The sequence below is a fragment of the Schistocerca gregaria genome, chromosome 2 (assembly GCF_023897955.1).
Source record: "Schistocerca gregaria isolate iqSchGreg1 chromosome 2, iqSchGreg1.2, whole genome shotgun sequence".
In the NCBI taxonomy this organism is placed as follows: Eukaryota; Metazoa; Arthropoda; class Insecta; order Orthoptera; family Acrididae; genus Schistocerca; species Schistocerca gregaria.
In genome coordinates, this window is record NC_064921.1 from 703,034,637 (window position 1) to 703,056,127 (window position 21,491).

General features: G+C 44.0%; 1 protein-coding gene across 1 annotated transcript in view; it reads right to left on the minus strand.

Moving 5' to 3' along the window:
- Window positions 1–19,718, minus strand: part of LOC126335945 (cuticle protein 19.8-like) — an 85,398-nt gene extending 65,680 nt beyond the window's left edge. The window contains exons 1-2 of the mRNA XM_049999422.1: window positions 19,635–19,718; window positions 6,112–6,490 (exon numbers count right to left, since the gene is read on the minus strand). Of these exons, the coding sequence (XP_049855379.1) occupies window positions 6,112–6,490; window positions 19,635–19,646 (391 nt within the window). The 5' untranslated portion in view covers window positions 19,647–19,718. The remainder of the gene's footprint in view (window positions 1–6,111; window positions 6,491–19,634) is intronic.
- Window positions 19,719–21,491: the final 1,773 nt, after the last annotated feature.

Here is a 21,491-nt window from a genome sequence, read left to right on the forward strand (position 1 = left end):
AAGCCTTGAAGAAACCGAAAGAAAAGTTCGGAGTAGGAATTAAAATCCATGGAGAAGGAATAAAAACTTTGAGGTTCGCCGATGACATTGTAATTCTGTCAGACACAGCAAAGGACTTGGAAGAGCAGTTGAACGAATGGACAATGTCCTGAAAGGAGGGTATAAGATGAACATCAACAAAAGCGAAGCGAGAATAATGGAATGTAGTCGAATTAAGTCGGGTGATGCTGAGGGAATTAGATTAGGAAATGAGACACTTAAAATAGTAAAGGAGGTTTGCTATTTGGGGAGCAAAATAGCTGGTGATGGCCAAAGTAGGGAGGACATAAAATGTAGACTGGCAATGGCAAGGAAAGCGTTTCTGAAGAAGAGAAATTTGTTAACATCAAGTATAGATTTAAGTGTCAGGAAGTCGTTTATGAAAGTATTTGTATGGAGTGTAGCCATGTATGGAAGTTAAACATGGACGATAAATAGTTTGGACAAGAAGAGAATAGAAGCTTTCGAAATGTGGTGCTACAGAATAATGCTGAAGATTAGATGGGTAGATCACATAACTAATGAGGAGGTATTGAATGGAATTGGGAAGAAGAGGAGTTTGTGGCACAAATTGACTAGAAGAAGGGATCGGTTGGTAGGACATGTTCTGAGGCATCAAGGGATCACCAGTTTAGTACTGTATTGCAGCGTGGAGGGTAAAAATCGTACAGGGAGAGCCAGAGATGAATACACTAAGCAGATACAGAAGGATGTAGGCTGCAGCAGATGCTGGGAGATGAAGAGGCTTGCACAGGATAGAGCAACATGGAGAGCTGCATCAAACCAGTCTCAGGACTGAAGACAACAACAACAAACAAACAAACTGTTATTTCTACCTTGCGAGGGTCACAGACGTATGAGCTCCACTCAAGAATGGGTCGTCAAGGGACTTTTAAGCTACCTGGTTCATAATCGAATTACATTACTTTAGGACTTTTCCAACCTAGACTGTCATGTGTTTTTCTTAACAACTAAATTTGTGTGGGCGTTACACTTTAGTTCGCACCGTATACATGCTCCCACACACATTACCGTGGTTATTGTTTCCAGTGGCTTTTTGCCAGTCGGGTAATTGAACAAGAGCCTATTTGTTTTTATTGATGGTCTTCTGTCAGTCTTTCACCAACCAATATTCGATTATGTGGAGATCTTCCTGGATTTCGCTACAGTTTTCTGGCGTTCCAACTTCATATGTTGCAACGGACTACGAACAGCTTCTCGGTGGTTCTTTCATTAGCCACCAGATCTTTTATGTACACAATTATAGCTCTACGGAACAAGAAGGCATCTGGGTGTTCTGTAAGACGCCACATGTCTCTCTTTATATATCCTGTGCCTTATTACTTACGTGATCTAACCTAAAAAATGTTGTCAAGTGTTTCAAATAAATTTTAGATTCTTACTGGAAATACATTTTAAACTGAGCAGCGATCCGTGCGTCATCAGTATTCCATTCAAAGTATATACCGCATGTGTCATCACAAATCTAGACCGTCGATTGTAATTAGTTTCGAATTTGGTGCCGTGATTTGTTCTACCCTTATTACATGTCGCCAAAACCTATGGGTTTGAGAAACCCATTTCCTCTGTGACAGGACACAGTACAGCTAGCTCGGCATAAAGATACCTTGAAAAGTTCTGATTAGCCCAGCTGGTAACACATTGCTAATGTCAGTGTCACAGATGAACAGTGGTACGTGATGACCATCTTTCTTTACTTCCGTTGATTCTTTCTTCTGTTTCTAAATAATCAGTTCTCTCCATACGTTGTCATTTTAAAAGTATCGAGTCACGTGTAGGCTTTCTCAAAACTGAAAAATCTCGTTTTCAACTTACGAATCTTACTAGGATGTCTCGGAGCAGCTATGTAACTATAACATCTAATTCGTGTCGCTTTCCACGTCCTCCTAGATATCATGTTTGACATATGTGCTGCTACTTATTAATTTTTTGTCGATAATATGATAAAGGTTCTAAGTTACGTTACATTCTATACACTAAGTGATCAAAAGTATCGGGACACCTGGCTGAAAATGACTTACGAGTTCGTGGCACCCTCCATCGGTAATGCTAGAATTCAATATGGTGTTGGCCCACCCTTAGGCTTTATGAAAGCTTCCACTCTCGCAGGCATTCGTTCGATCAGGTGCTGGAAGGTTTCTTGGGGCGAATGGCGGCCCACCCTTCACGGAGTGCTGCACTGAGAAGAGGTATCGAAGTCGGTCGGTGAGGCCTGGCACGAAGTCGTCGTTCCAAAACATCCCAAAGGTGTTCTATAGGATTCAGGTTAGGACTCTGTGCAGGACAGTCCATTACAGGGATGTTATTGTCGTGCAACCACTCCGCCACAGGCCGTGCATTATGAACAGCCGCTCGATCTTGTTGAAAGATGCAATCGCCATCCCCGAATTGTTCTTCAAGAGTAAAAAGCAGGAAGCTGCTTAAAACATCAATGTAGGCCTGTGCTGTGATAGTGCTACGCAAAACAAGGCGTGCAAGCTCCCTCCATGAAAAACACGACCACACCGTAACACCACCGCCTCCGAATTTTGCTGTTGGCACTACGCACACTGGCAACATGACGTTCACCGGGCATTCGTCATACACACACCCTGCCATCGGATCGGCACATTGTTTACCGCGGTTCGTCACTCCAAACAACGTTTTCCCACTGTTCAATCGTCCAATGTTTACGCTCCTTACAGCAAGCGAGGCGTCGTTTGGCATTTACCGGCGTGATGTGTGGCTTATGAGCAACAGCTCGACCATGAAATCCAAGTTTTCTCGCCTCCCGCTTAACTGTCATAGTATTTGCAGTGGATCCTGATGCAGTTTGGAATTCCTGTGTGATGGTCTGCCTATTACACATTACGACCCTCTTCAACTGTCGGCGGTCTCTGTCAGTCACTAGACGAGGTCAGTCTGTACGCTTTTATGCTGTACGTGTCCTTTCCATTATCCACATCACTATCACATCGGAAACAGTGGACCTAGGGATATTTAGGAGTGTGGAAATCTCGCGTGCAGGCGTATAACACAAGTGACATCCAACCATGTTGAATAATACTTTTCTAGCAGCCACAGGACGCTGTGTTACGACTCAAACTGTGCGCAGTAGGCTGCATGATGGGCAGCTTCACTCCCGACGTCCACGGCGCGGTCTATCTTCGCGACCACAACACCATGTAGCGCGGTACAGGTGGACCCAACAACATGCCGAATGGACTACTCAGGATTGGCATCACGTTCTCTTCACCGATGAGTGTCACATATGTCTTCAACCAGACAACGGTCGGAGACGTGTTTGGAGGCAACACGATCATGGATAACTTCTTAGACACACTGTCCAGCGAGTGCAGCAAGGTGGAAGTTCCCTGCTGTTTTGGGGTGGCATTATGTGGGGCCGACGTACGCCGCTGGTGGTCATGGAAGGCGCCGTAACGGCTGTACGATACGTGAATGCCATCCTCCGACAGACAGAGCAACCATATCGGCAGCATATTGGCGAGGCATTCGTCTTCACGAACAATTCGCGCCCCCATTGTGTACGTCTTGTGAATGACTTCCTTCAGGATAACGACATCGCTCGACTAGAGTAGCCAGCGTGTTCTCCAGACATGAGCCCTATCGAACGTGCCTGGGATTGATTGAAAAGGACTTTTTTTGGAAAACGGGACCCACCAACCACTCTGAGGGATCAACCCCGAATCGCCGTTGCGGAGTGGAAGAATCTGGACCAGCAGTACTTTGATGAACTTGTGGACAGTATGCCACGACGAATACAGGCATTCATCAATGCAGGAGGACGTGCTACTGGGTATTCGATATACCGGTGTGTGCAGCAATCTGGACCACCACCTCTGAAGGTCTCGCTGTATGATGGTACAACATGCAATGAGTGGTTTTCGTGAGCAATAAAAAGGGCGGAAATGATGTTTACGTTTATATCTATTCTAATTTTCTGTTCAGGAACTCTCGGAACCGGGGTGATGCAAACCTTTTTTTGATGTGTGTATAATGATCCTCTGTGGTGCCTGTTAAATATGAATGAGTATGATCAGACTAGGATGTGGATTTCAAATCTTCAAAATAACAGTGCAGCATCTTAACCTCAAAGCCACCACGCTCTGTTCATTTCCAGTGCGTTCGATGAAGGTTGTCAGTGGCGTTGATAGCGGAAAATATCAAGTTCTCACAGTATATGTCTCGTGGATAAAACGCTACGTTAATTTAGTCTCTCCTTGATCGTGAAAACTACTGTGACTACGATATAAGTGTGTAGGCTTCCATGACAAGTTTCGACTCGAATAAAATCATTTTTATTCATAGGACCCGCCATCACCATATTTTATTTTTTATATTATATGCCATGTTCTGTAAGATTAAACTGATACGTACGTCACCGTGGTCATGGAACAAGTCGGAACATGAAATTATAACAGAAGAGTAATAATAGATAAAACAGAACGTACATGAATGCTATACAGACGACAAACCTTAAATTTAAATAAACGTAATTAACAACGTAACACAGGATTTAGCTTAATTTTTTTTCAGGAGTTCCTCGGCAGAATAGGAGGAGAAAGGCATAAAGAAAGTCTTCAATTTGTGAACGCGCGTGGATTGCTGCTAAAATTTTTGAATTCTGGGTTGTTGAAAATGGATGCAGCACTAAACTGTACGCCTTTCTGCACAAGAGTAAGGGAGATGCGTTCCAGATGCAAAGTGCATTTGTGCCTAATATTAAATGAGTGAATACTGCTAACTCTTGGGAATAAGCTGATGTTGCTAATAACAAACGACATTAAGGAAAATATATATTGAGGCTCCATTGTGTGAATTTCCAGAGTCGCCAAGAGGTTTGCGAACTTACACAGCATACTGCTCGAACCACCCGTTTCTCCGCCAGACATATCGTTTTTGAACCATAAGAGGTATCCAAAAAATAAGACCATATGTCGTAAGCGAATTAAAGCAAGCAAAGTAGAATACTGTTCGTGTAGAACTGTCACTTATTTAAGATAATGTTCTAATGGTAACGGCATTTACATTTTGAACAAGACATGGACTTTTCACGACAGTTTACTATCTCCAGAATGAGATTTTCACTCTGCAGCGGAGTGTTTGCTGATATGAAACTTCCTGGCAGATTAAAGCTGTGTGCCGGACCGAGACTCGAACTCGGGACCTTTGCCTTAATATGCCAGGAAGTTTCATATCAGCGCACACTCCACTGCAGAGTGAAAATCTCATTCTGGAAACATCCCCCTGGCTGTGGCTAAGCCATGTCTCCGCAGTATCCGTTCTTCCAGGAGTACTAGTGCCGCGCGGGATTAGCCAAGCGGTCTGTGGCGCTGTAGTCATGGACTGTGCGGCTGGTTCCGGCGGAGGTTCGAGTCCTCCCTCGGGCATGGGTGTGTGTGTTGTAGTTAGGATAATTTATGTGAAGTAGTGTGTAAGCTTAGGGACTGATGACCTTAGCAGTTAATAATATTTCACACACATTTGAACATTTTTGAGGAGTGGTAGTCCTGCGAGGTTCGCAAGAGAGCTTCTGTAAAGTTGGGAAGGTAGGAGACGAGGAACTGGCAGAAGTTCAGCTTACTATCTATCTGGAAGTCTAGAGGTTTCAGCTGTTCAGTCTCGCTAATCATGTGTACATTACGTGTAATCGAAATCTCAGTTTTTGTCGAACTGTGTGTTAGAAATCGTAAAAACTGAGTCTTGTTGTGATTTAGCGTCAATTTACTATCTAAAACACTCGGACTTATGCCCTGAACTGCGTTATTTGATTCTGTGTCAATATTGCGCACGGAATCCTTGACTACCGAGACAACCATAAAACCGACGTTTCGATCGTCTTTTGCAGCAGTCCTCTTCAGGCAACTAAACAGCATATTGTAGATTCATACCGAGAAGTGGGAGACTGCGGGAAACATAACAAAAGCAGAACAGAAAGCAGTTACTGAGTGAACCAAGTCAGTGCCGTTTATTTGCGTACATTCACAGAATGTGCAGAAGGTGTTTCGCTAAGCTGTATGTTCTTCCGTGATGGCGAGTCCGGGCCGTCTTAAGCGATGATCGTCCTGGCGACGCCTGGGGCAGCGTAGACGGGCGCTGCGCGGAGGACGGGGGCGGGAGCGACTGCGGCCTCCTTGCGGACGACGGCGTTGAAGCCGTTGACGGGGTCAGCGACGTACTCGACGATGCGGACGGAGCCGTCGGGCTCGACCAGGCTGTAGCTGCCCTGGACGACGTCGCCGTCGCGGGATTCCTGCTGGCTCTTGGCGTCTCCGGTGATGGCGTCCTGCACGCTGTAGCCGTACGTGTACTGCGGGTGCGGGTCGTATTCGCCGGCGGCGATGGCGGCTGCCAAGGGTGTGGCAATCGGCGCGCGTGGCACTACCAGCTGAGCGGCGGCGGCGCACACCACGGCGGCGAGGACGATCAGCTGCAAGCGGGCAGGCCAGGCTCACTTAGTACACCCCGTCAGATGGATGGCTCCGAGCACTACGGGACTTAACAACTGAGGTCATCCGTCCCCTAGACTTCCAACTACTTAAACCTAACTAACCTAAGGACATCACACACATCCATGCCCGAGGCAGGATTCGAACCTGCGACCGGAGCAGCAGCGCGGTTCCCGACTGAAGCGCCTAGAACCACTCGGCCATAAACCGCGTCCCTCTGCAGTCACCCTACACCTCAGACACGTCTCCCATAAGCTACTGCCGACTCCAGAACAACAGAGAATCTGAATGACTCTCCTCGAGGCTCCATAAGCGGACCACTCTTTTTCGTCTCAAATCCAGAATGTCTTCTTCTGAACCGAATGAATTATCTTAGGAATCATAATCTATTTTCTTCTCCACCCTTTACGTTCTAATTTTGTGGTCTGTCTATAATGACCTTGTAGTGGACGAGAAGTTTAATCCTAATTTTCATCCTTACTTGGTAGAACCTTTCAATCCCTGAAGACTGTCGATATTTCGCTGTATTCTAACAAAAAGAAAACTATAGTGCTCGGAATTCGTTCGATTATTAACGTAAGAGATGTGGAGTACGCTAATACACTACTGGCCATTAAAATAGCTACACCACGGAGATGACGTGCTACAGACGGGAAATTTAACCGACAGGGAGAAGATGCTGTGATATGCAAATGATTAGCTTTTCAGAGCATTCACACAAGATTGGCACCGGTGGCGACACCTACAACATGCTGGCATGAGGAAAGTTTCTAACCGATTTCTCATACACAAAAAGCAGTTGACCGGCGTTGCCTGGTGAAACGTTGTTGTGATGCCTCGTGGAAGGAGAAGAAATGCGCACCATCACGTTTCCGACTTTGATAAAGGTCGGATTGTAGCCTATCGTGATTGCGGTTTATCTTATCGCGACATTGCTGCTCGCGTTGGTCGAGATCCAATGACTGTTAGCAGAATATGGGATCGGTGGGTTCAGGAGGGTAATCCGGAACGCCGTGCTGTATCCCATCGGCCTCGTATCACTAGCAGTCGAGATGACAGGCATCTTATCCACATGGCTGTAACGGATCGTGCAGCCACGTCTCGATCCCTGAGTCAACAGATGCGGACGTTTGCAAAACAACAATCATCTGCACCAACAGTTCGACGGCGTTGCAGCATCATGGACTACCAGACCATGGCTGCGGTTACCCTTGACGCTGCATTACAGACAGGAGCGCCTGCGATGGTGTACTCAACGACGAACCTGGGTGCACTAATGGCAAAACGTCATTTTTTCTGATGAATCCAGGTTATGTTTACATTGACGGCGCTTTGAACAGTGGACGTTAAATTTCATCTTTGTTACCACCCGTGGCTCTACCCTTCATTCGATCCCTGCAGAATCCTACATTTCAGGAGGACAATGCACGACCGCATGTTGCAGGTCCTGTATGGGCCTTTCTGGATACAGAAAATGTTCGACTGCTGCCCTGACCAGAACATTCTCCAGATCTCTCACCAACTGAAAACGTCTGGTCAATGGTGGACGAGCAATTGGCTCTTGATGAACTGTGATGTCGTGTTGAAGCTGCATGGGCAGCTGTACCTGTACATGGCATCCAAGCCCAGGTGTATTAAGTATTAAGGCCAGAGGTGATAGTTCTGGGTACTGATTTCTCAGGATCTATGCACCGAAATTGCTTGAAAATGTAAACACATGTCAGTTCTAGCTAATTAGGGGACGTATTGTTACCAATACCTATAATCTCTGGCGTGCAAAACTGGGAACCAAACGGCGACGGTTTATAAACTGATTTTGGAATTTATTAACTGTTCACTGAAAATTATTTCGTCACGGAGGTAACAAACAGTTCGTTGGCCGATCGCTCTCCTTTCACGTCACCTCTCCCCCCCCCCCCCCCGCCCCCTCCCTGCCTTTAGAGTAACGTCGAAGAAAATAGCCATGAGCACCATCATTCTGACAGCTATTATTGATACAATACAAAAGCGAGGAATGATAGGGAAAATCGAGTATCTTCAATACAGTTTAGAAACCTTTTGAAATTAATAATTCACTTCATTTTTACGTATGTAAAAATAAAAATTCTTGATATTACTTGTAAGTTCAGAAATGTTCAAAATACTGTCTCTAGAATTTGTAATGGATTGAAATGAAGCTAATAGCAGTGCAAGCCATAAATTCAATGGATCTTCCATTAAAATTTATTGTGAAATATTTCTCATATAATAATTTGCCTAATTTCAGGCGTTTCGAAGAGTCATCCAAGAAGCGAACATGTGTTGACTGTTTGTGCTTTGTTTACTTGATTTTTGAGGTTTCCTGAGATTATCTGAACCCTAAGTATTCGGTTTTGAAATGAATAAGCTACTGACTTGAAAACATAAATAGAAAGTGAACAAAGAGCTGTGATATGGCATATGTGAATGAATGCTACACTACGATGCTACAGAATAAAAGAAATGTACAACAATAGAGTCTTTTAGTTCCCGTTTTACGTTCAGTAGTAAGCACTGATAAGTAAAAAGAAAAGAAGTGGACCGGTTACGTAGCCCTTGGGCAACCCTCACTTTGAAACATTCCGGTCGTATTTAGGTTTCTCTTTTCTTAAAACTGGACAGCAGCTTTTCGCTTTATGATTTATAGACACTTCTTTACATGATGCTCAAACTTACGCAAGAGTAAAAGGATTAGACAATAGTAGTAGGAACACAAAGGTATGACTATTGGTTTATGATTAATCTGCATCGCAATGAAAGTTCTCTTTGTGCTGTAGTTGCCAGTTCTTCGCTAGTGGCAGTGGACATTGTGGTTGAGATATACTGCAGACTTGTGTTGGTTCCGTGACAATAGTGCAAACCAACAACGATTATCTGGAGCTACTGTATTTTGTTTCCTGGTAGTATACAAAATTCATGGGTAAATTTCACCTGCCAAATATAATAGTGGAAGAGAAGCTAACCTTACTGATGGTATAAGGAGGCAGGCAAGACCGTTATAGTTCTGATAAGAAGAGTAACAGTAACACAGTACCACGAAAGTGATTTCTGATCATAATATGCGTTTAAAGAGCGCAGAGTCTACAGGACAATGCAAGCGGCACTGAACAAACGAAGACTTCAAGAAATAGCTGTAATTTCAAAACATTTTGTATGGATTTTGAGCGCAAACATGAGGTTTCGGTGATGCAAGGAGCATCACACCTAGACTGGATAACACTGTAAACATGCTAGCTTGGCGATGTTCGCTACTGAGTATGCTTTTCCATCTCGTTAACTCCAAGAAAAGCAGTTATTAATGTGACAATGGTTTGGGTACTCATAAAGCGCTTCGAGAGCGTCCGTCCATGCGATGGCTTTTGTTCCAGGGAGAAAATAAAAGTTGTCAGTGGCCGCTCTCCCAGGGCCGATCGGTTATACGTAGGTTGGAACTTAAATACTGGCAACACTTCTGTGGAGACACTATGCAATGGAATTTGCTACTGTCGCTGATAGCACAAGTTGGTGACATACCTAGCTCATCTCCGAGCAAATGGACTCGCCCGTTCCAAGTCACCGGCGTCCGCACAATAGAGGGAAACACAGTAACTTTTGAGCGAGCAGTCTAACGTAACGGTGTCACTATGTTTTCGAAACAAGAACAACGGAGTTGGATCAAGACTGAATGTGCCAGAGGTCATACAGCACGACAGTGACATTAAGGTCTTCAAGAGGCGTGCGGGGAATTGGCGTTGCCGTGCAGAACAGTGGCATGCTGGGTAAAAGCCTTCAACGAAGGTCAGCAAACTGTGGCGGACATGCATAGGGCAGCTCGCCTAGCGTCTCTGAAGAAGAAGTGCATGCTGTTGCCGCATTCGTTGACAGTGATCGACGCCATACGATTCGTGTGCTCGCCCACGAAACCGGATTAGTGGATACGACTGTGCTTCGCATCCTGAAGGAACGCCTGGGTATGCGAAAAATTGCATCACGATTGGTTCCGCATGACTTGACGGAAATGCAGAAATGGATGCGTTACGACGCTGCTCAGAAGCACTTAGAGCGCTATGAGTGCGAAGGAGAGGCTTTCTTACGCCGTATCGTAACAATGAATGAGACATGGGCCACATCGTACGAGCCAAAACTGAAACGCCAATCCAACGAATGGCGTCATTATGTGCTGGCGCGAAAGTCGAAAGTGCGTCAGAGCCCCAGTATGGTGAAAGTTATGGTGATTCTCGTGTACAACTGTGTTGGTGTTATCCTAACGCATTACGTTCCTCCACGGCAGACAGTCAACGCACAGTATTACTGTTCGTTTTTGGAGCATCACCTGCGACCAGCTTTGCGAAAGAAGCGGCAACACTTTCTGCGCAACCCACACATCATTTTGCACGACAAAGCGCGGGCGCATACAGCGCAAGTTGTCGCTGCTCTGTTCGGTCGATGACACTGGGAAGTGCTGTACCATCCACCATACTCCCCGGATTTAAGTCCTTGTGATTTTGATTTGATTCCGAAGACGAAGGAACCCCTTCGTGGCATTCGCTTCAGAACTGCTCCCGGCAGTAGACCGCTCCATTCACGCCATCACCAGAACAGGCTCTACTAACGGTATACTACGCCTTCCACATAGCTGACAACGGGTTTTACACAACGCTGGTGACTACTTTGAAGCACAGTAACAGGTGCAAACATGTAACTCTTTCGTATCAGTTGTGAATAAATAGTTGCCACAATTTAAGTTCCAACCCTCGTATTTAAAAAAAGTCTCCTCTGGCCTCAACAACATCTGATTTTGAAAATTTGTGGAACTTCCATCGTCATTCAGTAATTTCAGTTTCTCGGCACATTCGTGATTTATATACGTCAACCCCAAGATAATTCAGGACGTTCTGGGAGATGAAGATGGTCCTCCAACGTAGAACGTAGATTGCAGGTTCCAGAATGAGCCGTCTACTTCGCAGCAAATTGTGCTCGATCTTGAACTCTTCCTGGCAGATTCAAGCTGTCTTCGCTGACTGCCAATCATATCTGTAATCTTCGTTTTAGGGGCAGTTTTGCTATCGGCTGAGCTATCAAGTGAACGACTCACGAACAGCTCTTACTGCTTCGCGCCTACCAGTACCTCTTTCTTACTTTACAAAGTTCACGGAGGTCCCCTGCACCCCATGCTGGAATCACATTCCAGGAAGTCGGATTACTAGGGAGAAATAAGTTGGCCAAAGCTTATGGCATTATTTCCAGAAGGAGTAATCCAATCTGCAGCGGAGTTTGCGCTGTTCTGAGACATTTACAATGACTGTGCGTTGAGAGTTAAAACTATGTACAACGGTTGAGCAGCTCCTCGTAAGTTACTCTTTTCAGTAGACTGTGCTTAGCTATGCTTGAGATGGTGTAAACAGCGACATCATGGCACAGTGGATGACTGGAAACCAGTGGTAATCCTATGGAAGGGTCTGGGTTTGGCGAATGACTGGAGAACGTTGTCTGCGTCATGTTTAGTGCCAACTGTGAAGTATGGAGGAGGTCACTATGTATCTCCTACATGTACATGTTTAAATAGTGGTGTACCTATGTGTCGCTATCCGGTTCCCGTCAGATCACCAAAGTTAAGCGCTGTCAGGTGTGGCCGGCACTTGGATGGGTGACCATCCGGGCCGCCATGTGTTGCTGCCATTTTTAGGGGTGCACTCAGCCTCGTGATGCCAATAGAGGAGTTACTCGACCGCATAGTAGCGGCTCCGGTCAAAGAAAACCATCTTAACGACCGGAAGAGCGGTGTGCTGACCACACGCCTCTCCTATCCGCATCCTCAGTGAGGATGACACGGCGGTCGGATGGTCCCGATGGACCGCTTATGGCCTGATGACGGAGTGCCTTTATGTGTCGCTATTCTGTGTAGATGATATTTATAGACCTTCACAAATATTAGTTCTCTATCCAACTATTCTTACAGGGCGTACAAAGAAAACTTTTCGTTAGTTTAGATATACAGAGTGATTCAGCTGCCGATACCATTAGGTTTTATGCAACCCACAACGCCTTCAAATACCACATGCAAATTTTCATATTCTCTCGCTCGCTAAACGCAGACTATTAGTCTTACAAAAAAAGTTAACAGGACCTTTTTGCAGGAAATTTAATGTAGTTAAATTTTGTACTGGGATACGGTTTCACTGGAGGGCACAGATTTCCAGTTACGGCCGCTATCGATAACGCATTTCAGTGTAAAATTTGGCTACATTAAATTTCTTACACAAAGGTCCTGGTCATTTTTTCGTAGGACTAACAGGAGTATGTAAATATTGCACGTCGTATTTGAAGGCATTGCCGGCTGCATCACATACTGTGGTATGAGCAGCTGAAATATCGTGTATAGCCATTAATATGGACTGAGTTGGGAATGTCCCACACATGTACCAACGGCCACTTATCATTTCTTATGTGTTACCAGTATGATTTTTATAGCATGCTACCAGTGTGTATCCTGTATTATATTTTCGTCTTGTTTACTCATTATAAAAAGTGTTCAAATGGCTCTGAGTACTATGGGACTTAACTTCTGAGGTCATCAGTCCCCTAGAACTTAGAACCACTTAAACCTAATTAACCTAAGGACATCACACACATCCATGCCCGAGGCAGGATTCGAACCTGCGACAATAGCGGTCGCGCGGTTCCAGACCGTTACTCGTTTTAGTACAATCTGACTGTAAAACTTGTTTTATGTCTAATCAGTCGTTTGTTAAGCATATGTAACGTCGTACCAGTCTATGTCTACCATAACTTCCAAAAATCTTGTAATATAACATTTCCTGTATTGAAATGGTTGTATGTGCAGAGTCAGAAAGCTGATAAATTTTTTTAAAAATTTTGGAGGATGTGGTGTTATGGTATGTGGATGTTTTTCGTAGTTAAGGTGTGGTTATCTCACTGCGCATGCCGACTATTTCTATCAGTATGATAATGCAACTTGGCGCAAAAAAGTATACGTGAGTCAGTTTTCTGTGGACAGGATATTCCTGAAATGGGCTGATCTGTCCTGATTCCAAACCTAAACCCAATGCGTGATCAATAATTCAAAATGACAGTCACAATCGCATTATTTACTATGCCACCAACCCGTTTCAACCCGCGATAGTGTCATCTTCAGGGCAATTTACACCATTTGGTCGCTCGCTGGAGTCGTCACCCTGCCTGTGCACGATTGGTAACTCAACTGTGACTGTCATTTTGAATAAATGATTATAAGCAAATTAATAGATGTTTATCTCCATACAACTACGTTGTCTAAAAACCAACGGGTGAATTAAAATATCGACTGCAGACTACACCGTTTCTGGTGTCGGTGTTTGAGCAGCACTGGACTACCATTCCTACACAGGCATTCAAACACCTTATTAAATGTGTCTTCAGCACAGTTCAAGCCTTTATAATGGCGAAGGGTGGACACGCCTAGTATTAATGTCCACTAATGGATAGCCGGGTAGGTTTGATCAGATAATGTGTGTAGTTTAGTTCGCGCTACCAGTTACGTGCACTGTTTGAGCAGGGCCAGAGTTGCCATAAAGCGCTTGGCGAGTGTAAACGATGCGGAAGGCGTCAGCGGGGCGTGCTGTGTGCAGCGGAGCGCGCCGCACTTGGCGATGCACCGGCTACGGGCGCGGGCACTTGGCTACCCGCTCTGGCGAGGCGCTGGCCGCTCGCGTAACCGCGGGCCCGCCTGCCAGCCAAGGCCTTCGGGCCGAGCTGGCACTGTGTGGGAGAGCAGAGCCAGCGTGCTAGTGTCTGTGTGTGTGTGTTTGTGTGTGACCCAGTTTGGGCGGCCGGGAATTGTTTTTGCGTTAGATAATAGCCCGCCAGCCGACTGCCGCGTCACTGCCCCTTGAGTTACCGCGCCGGTGAAAGCTGCCGTGTCTACCTGGGCGTGTGTGTGTGTGTGTGTGTGTCGCTACTGGAAGCTGGTCCCCTGCCACGGGCTACGCAGGCCAGTTTTGTTACATCTGAAGGTCACCTTCTCCGTAACATATCGAGCGGACTTCTTAAAAGCGTATTCGACCGAACAGACGGGAAGCTATTCTGAATTCTCAAGGAACATTCAGGGTCTTTGCGACTCAGTAGTCTAAGCTGTAGATTAGAGGTATCTCTCACGACATTCAAAGGAGATCTTAAAAACAGTGTGCCATTTAAATGGTTCAAATGGCTCTAAGAACTTTGGGACTTAACTTCTGCGGTCATCAGTCCCCTAGAACTTAGAACTCCTGAAACCTAACTAACCTAAGAACATCACACACATCCATAACCGAGGCAGGATTCGAACCTGCGACAATATCGGTCGCGCGGTTCCAGACTGAAGCGCCTAGAACCGCTCGGCCACTTCGGCCGGCGTGCCATTTAAGTTTTAGTCTCGTTCTGTTGGTATTTATCATCTCTCGTGTGCAACTGACCGAGCGAGGTGGCCCTGTGGTTAGCACACTGGACTCGCATTCTGGACGACGACGATTCAAATCCCCGTCCGGCCATCCTAAGTAACGTTTTTCGTGATTTCTCTAAATCACTTCAGGCAAGTTCCTGGATGGTTCCTTTGAAATGGCACAGCCGACTTACTTCCCCATCCTTCCCTCATCCGATCGGACCGATGACCTTGCGTTTTCGTCTCCTCCCAGCAACCAACCAACAAACAATCTTGTACAACTTCAATTAGCAAGCTGACTTGCAAAAAATATAAATGTAATCAATACTCTATTTTCAGTACGTAATTATTGTTAAAGCTTTACAAACAAACTAAAGACATTGCATATATAGATTATATGGATTCAGTAGAATTTTCTACAATTGGAAAACATCCACAACTAAAAATAAACTTATGAATCACTATGGAAAAATCCACTCCGATCAAAAACTGTTGTTTAAGGCAAGGAAAGGAAACAAATATCGGGTCTGGTGGTTCAGCGCTAAAGCGCGTGCTTCGAAACTGAAAGCTGGCGGGATCGAATACCGGTCGGAACAAAACTTTCCAGCCTTCGTTTTAACCTAGCCTTCACCTCTGAGCTATGTCAAAAACGATATGTGGTTCGGATTTCACGTTAAACTGCAGGTCGCTTTTCCCCGGTTGGATAACTGGGGTAGGTTAGCGAAATAGTAGTCGCCGAAGTGGCAGCCGATTAAGAGACTTGCACCAGGCCTTTGAGCCACGCGAAATTATTAGTATTATTACAACAAGTCTTCAGTTCTAGATGTTTAGGATGCGATATCAGCTTAAATAACGATAATGATGAAAATAATAAAATCAATAAATTTCGTCACATATGTGGAACTACAAACAAAACATTAAAGAAGAAGACGAGGAAAGACACAAAATTAAAATTTTGCAAAATAATAGCTGATCCTGTCTATCTGGCTCTATGGCAGTGGATCTTGGACTGAATAAAAGAAAGGCTAAACCGCAATACAATCGCCTGAAATGAGATTTTTAAGATCGTTTAAAGGTTGCCCAAGGATATTATAACAAATCTGAATATGCGGAAGAACTAGGAATTTATACTTTCAACCACCACGTGGAAAAATGTTGGGAGATATGGAAGCAACGTCTTTAACGTATGGAAGAAACAAGAATTCCAATCATTCAAAACAAGTACAAACCCTCAGGAAAGAAGGAAAGGAAGACCGAAAAGAAGATAATCTTAAAAACGTGAAGCTTGAACAGGCATATTGCCTAAACTTTGAAGTGAAGAAGAAGAAGAAGAAGAAGAAGAAGAAGAAAGTATTTAGAATTGGCTTTACTTGTAAATATCTTCCCCTTCAGCCTTTTTGATTTAAGTTTTCTTGGGCTCATGTCAGTCAAATGCTAGAATGATTCCTTCCATAAAACGATGACCTACTTAGTTCAATAGATGTGTCCATGTGAACTAGTGCCGTGTATGTAGTCACCATGACACTGGCTAGATGGTAAACTGCAATGAGCGCTTGTTATTTTCTTCTACTGACCTATAACAAAATTAGTCGAGAAAAGACGCCAGCGTACATTACGTGAGTCTCAAGTCATAATATCCTTAGCAAGTTTGAGTGCCTCTTGTTAAAGGGTTGATTCCGTACGCATTGGGCTAGGATCGCTTAATTTGAAATCAAGCAAACAAAAAATGTACTTTTCAAACGCACTTACATCAGTTTCTTATTCTTTGTAGTGCTAAAACTGTTGAATGTTTATGATTTCGCGTGTATGCTCATTAATATTTGGAGATCTTTTCTGTAAACTATCGTAACACTGCGCATAGCTTGAACTTATTGAGCAACAGTGTCGCAATTCGAAAAGCATATTTTTGTTCCAGTAGCACCTACTGTTGACGGCACAAGAACTGAATTTTTTTATATAAATTCATAAATATCCCCTACACATATTTCATGATAAGATAGTGGACAGGTATTTAAAAATGTAAAAAGGGACCAGTGAACTTATTTGCAACTAAACAGTGATTATTTCCTCACAAAGACTGAAACAGAAAGATGAAGCTTACTGAAACGTTCGATATCTATTATCCGTTATAATGAACAGTCATAAAAGAGGAAATGCAATGCAAATATTATTTAGTACAGAGTGATGTTGGTATTTATTTGATTCTTGTATCAGATGTTGCTACTGTAATGCACGAAAACTTGGCCGACTGAGCTGGAGTCAGAATAACATTTGGAAAGAGTTGGGACGAAATCCCTTCCGACTACCGTGCTGGTTTTTCTAAAAAGATTCGGCTAATGCTGTAATAGTTCCTCTGAAGGTGATACAGTTAATCCTGCGTTATCCTTTTCCAGTTCGAGCACGTGTTCGACAGCATGCTAGTGATACAGGAGCGGTGATGAGAGAATGAGTTTACCCTGTTCCACGAAGCTAACGAACGCATTAATATTGCCTGCATTCAAACTGAAACTTAAATCGCCTTATGTAGTGACACTTTCACTAAGGATACTTAAGTAAAATATTTATTGCTACAAATTAGCAGTGAAATAAAATACAATAATCGCAGTGGCTGTTGCTGTGCTAATGGGCACAGCACTGTGTGACTGGTAATGTTGGTGGCGACCGGACACCAAATACTACCGGCCTACAGTATCCAAACACTGCAGTTTCAGAACTAGGGAGTCCAGACGCCATGATAATGTGCCCTAAAATATATGAGAACAGAATGCTGAGTGCCGATCGCTTTTGTCGGATAGTTCTACTAAATTTCTTCCTAAATCACTAAATGATACGTAGCAAAATTCTGATTTTATAAGGAATGCGTTGATGTACAGGCTTTTACAGATGCACTGCTTTACTTCTGCAGAAGAAAACTGCGGTCCTAATCAAATATTTCATCACTGCATCCATACGAGTTTAGCTGAAACTGTTGAAAACAGCCGGGCATGTACGACAACCATTGACTATAGCCATGATTTACACCAAGCAACCGCCTCAATAGTCAAGATCATAAAAGTACACTTGTGATGCTCGATCTGGAAGTAGCTGTTTCAAATCCTGGTGGAGAAGAAGTTTTCACCGCTAATATTTCGCTAGCGTGTTGAAGAAAAATAACAACCGTAATGTTCTTGATCACTACCTACGACACAAACTGTACACGCAATCATTGCTGTCACTTACACGAAACAGTCACGCGCAAGATCACAGAAACCAAAACGTTATGGGGAAGACGAACCAAAGACGGCGTTTCGTTGGCAGAACACTTAACAGATCAATAACTCTATTAAACAAACACCTACAATACGCATGTCTGTCGCCTTCTGGAGTATTGGTGCGCGGCATGATATCCTTACCAGATAGGATTGACGGAGGACTTCGGAAAAGTTCAAAGAGGGGTAGCTCGTTTTCCATCACGGATTTGATACGTGAGCTGGGGCGGCAGTCATTGAAACAAAGGGGTTTTTCGTTTCAGCAACATCTTTCACGAAATTTTAGTGACCAACTGTCACTTCCGAATGTGAAAACATATGGAGAAATGTCCGTAATAAAGTATATCAGAGCTCGCACGGAAAGATTTAGGCGTTCATTCTTTCCACTTGGTACTCGAGGGTGTAGCGGTCGCGAAAGCGTTCTATGCTCTCCCTGCCAAACGCGTCAGTGTGAAATGCAGAGCAGTCATGTAGATTTAGATGGGTATGTAGACACGTGACATACCACCCACTCAAGAGGCAGCAATCAAGCCGTGAACCTTCTCTTCATTCACGTGGAGCAACGGTGAATACAAGCTTCCTATTAGCGACTAATTTTTATCCAAATCCCCTCTGAAATTGTATTTAGCTCCCGCTTCGACGTATCAAGTGAAATAACTATCCAGTCGTTGGTCTGGAATTGCTCCAGAAGAAAATAATCCACTTAATTTCTACCGGAGCGTTGTGGGAGTTATCGTCTTGGAGGAAACCACTGATATATCCGTTCGTACATAAGCGTTCACAGACGAACACTATTTTGTACGGTCCTCCCATTAGTAAAAGGTAAAAGAGAGACCAGATATTAAAAGTGTCTTCTGCGTACCACTCAGTTACTTAAATACGGTACGCTATCATCTGCCTTTGTTATACGTTGTGTTTACTGTTACTTCTTGCTCCGCAGCTAAAACAACTGATACTCTGAAAGCAGTACTCTGGATCCAATGTATTCATAGAAACACAAGCTTCTGTCGTAATTTGTATCATTTATTATGCAAATCGAGCTTTATCCATCACCGTATACGGTGAAACATAGACTTATCTGACAAATAGTTTCATAATATTATCCCAAGAAATGAGACCCATCACTTGGTCTGGTATGTTACTTTACAGATGTCCGTTTCTAAGGTATTCACTAGAATGATCACGTAATCAAAAATACAAGAGGGTGCAATTTCTTTCCATATTATTGGACATTTCTAGACCGAGCCGATCATCTTTAATCACACTCGGCTCTCAGTCTCTCTGAAATTCTTCAGTGTAATTATGTCCACAAAATCTATATGTTTCTGATTCCCACTCACTTAGAGTAAAAAATTGTATCCTGTAAAGTTAATACTACGATTTGGACATGGCAAAAATGTAGTGCAGCTGGAAATTTTTGTCTTTCAGTCTATGGACGCTCTTCCTGGCACTGGAGCAACTCACCTTAGAAGCCATGTTGTTGTTGTGGTGTGCTACTGGAGGTGTACACTGGCAAGACAAAGTGAAGCCCCGCTTTATATACCCACTGACCAGATGCAGACCCACTCCTAAAACCAGCCAGCCTGCATTTTTTCTGCGACGGAAGCTATTTTGAGCACGGACCATCTGTTGGAGCGAATTAATTTATATTTGTGCAAAGGTGCTCGAGTGTGCCTTTAACAGTACGGTATCGGATAATTAATGACTGTGGGTGGCGAACGCTGAAAGTGGTCTCCCCAGCATATGGTACGGAGGTCTCCTGAAATACGAGCGAGGCTGCCGCAGTTACGAGAGTCTCGGCAGGCCATCTGCTGTTCGCTGTGGGAAGTCATGAGTACCTGCTCCAGTCTTGGGCGGCGACATCTGTTGCCAAGGACGCGTGGGCCTGTGGAAAGTATTGCTAGCCTTGTCTGCTACCACGCCTATTGCAAGCCAGAACACTACGAGATATATAGTTAATAAAAACTACCAAAAAACAACGCAAAGACATTTTGATACGGCCAGATTTAATCACACTGCAACAGTAGTCTATCAATTCACGTTAAATGAAATGTTAACACTTCATAAAAAAAATATATGTTTTTTCCTTGTTGAACATCACTATCAATTTGCTGGGGTAGGCGGCAAGCGTAGTTGTTAGATTCTCCTAGTTCTGTGCAATCTCGTAATCCCAATTAGTAAAGAAAGCCTTGTGCTTCCGGGCAGCTTCAACTAACATTTTGTCTCTAGGTAGACTATCACGTCTAGACGTTTCATGCAAAGACTTTAAAACACACTGTATGTAAAAATTAGATAAGATTTGACGAAGTCAGTTGTTATTTTACAGGATGATTTCGTCATGAAGTTACAAACTTTCGGGGTCAATGGAGGAGGGTAAATGTATTAATCTCAGTTAAGGGACCATGATCCGGAATCGACCGATTGGGAAGTTATACGCGAACATGGTTGTGGTGTCTGATAGTGCAATACACGTATAGGCGCTACTGTTGTTGCTAAGGTTGTAGGATAGGCACCTTTCAGAGGTGATAGTAGGGAGCAAAGTAAGAAAAAAATGTCCAGTAAATATGGGCTCTAAAGCGCATGTTCCATCAGAGCTATTGGCATTGTTTCAGTCCAAGAAATGCTTTTGAAAGTGGTGAAAATGAGCAGCTGCTCGTAGCTACCGGGTGATCAAAAAGTCAGTATAAATATGAAAACTTAATAAACCACGGAATAAAGTGGATAGAGAGGTAAAAATTGACACACATGCTTGGAATGACATGGGGTTTTATTAGAACAAAAAAAGTTATCGGAACTGTTTTCTTCGAAGAAATGCATGATTCTGGTCTTGTAACTGCTACCGTGACGGGTGAGAGGTACGCCGATATGTTACAGAATCGCACCATCCCCAGCCTAGCTGACAAACACCTGTTGGAACGTACGATGATTATCCAGGATGGCGCTCCACCCCATATTGCTAGACGCGTGAAAGATCTCTTGCGTGATGATCGTGTGCTCAGCCGACACTTTCGTCATGCTTGGCGTCCCTGGTCCCCAGATCTCAGTCCGTGCGATTATTGGCTTTGGGGTTACCTGAAGTCGCAAGTGTATTGTGTTCGACCGACATCTCTAAGGATGCTGAAAGACAACATCTGACGCCAATGCCTCACCATAACTCCAGACATGCTTTACAGTGCTGTTCACAACATTATTCCCCGACTACAGCTATTGTTGAGGAATGATGGTGGACATATTGAGCACTTCCTCTAAATAACATCATCTTTGCTTTCTCTTACTTTGTTATGCTAATTAATGCTATTCTGATCAGATGAAGCGTCATCT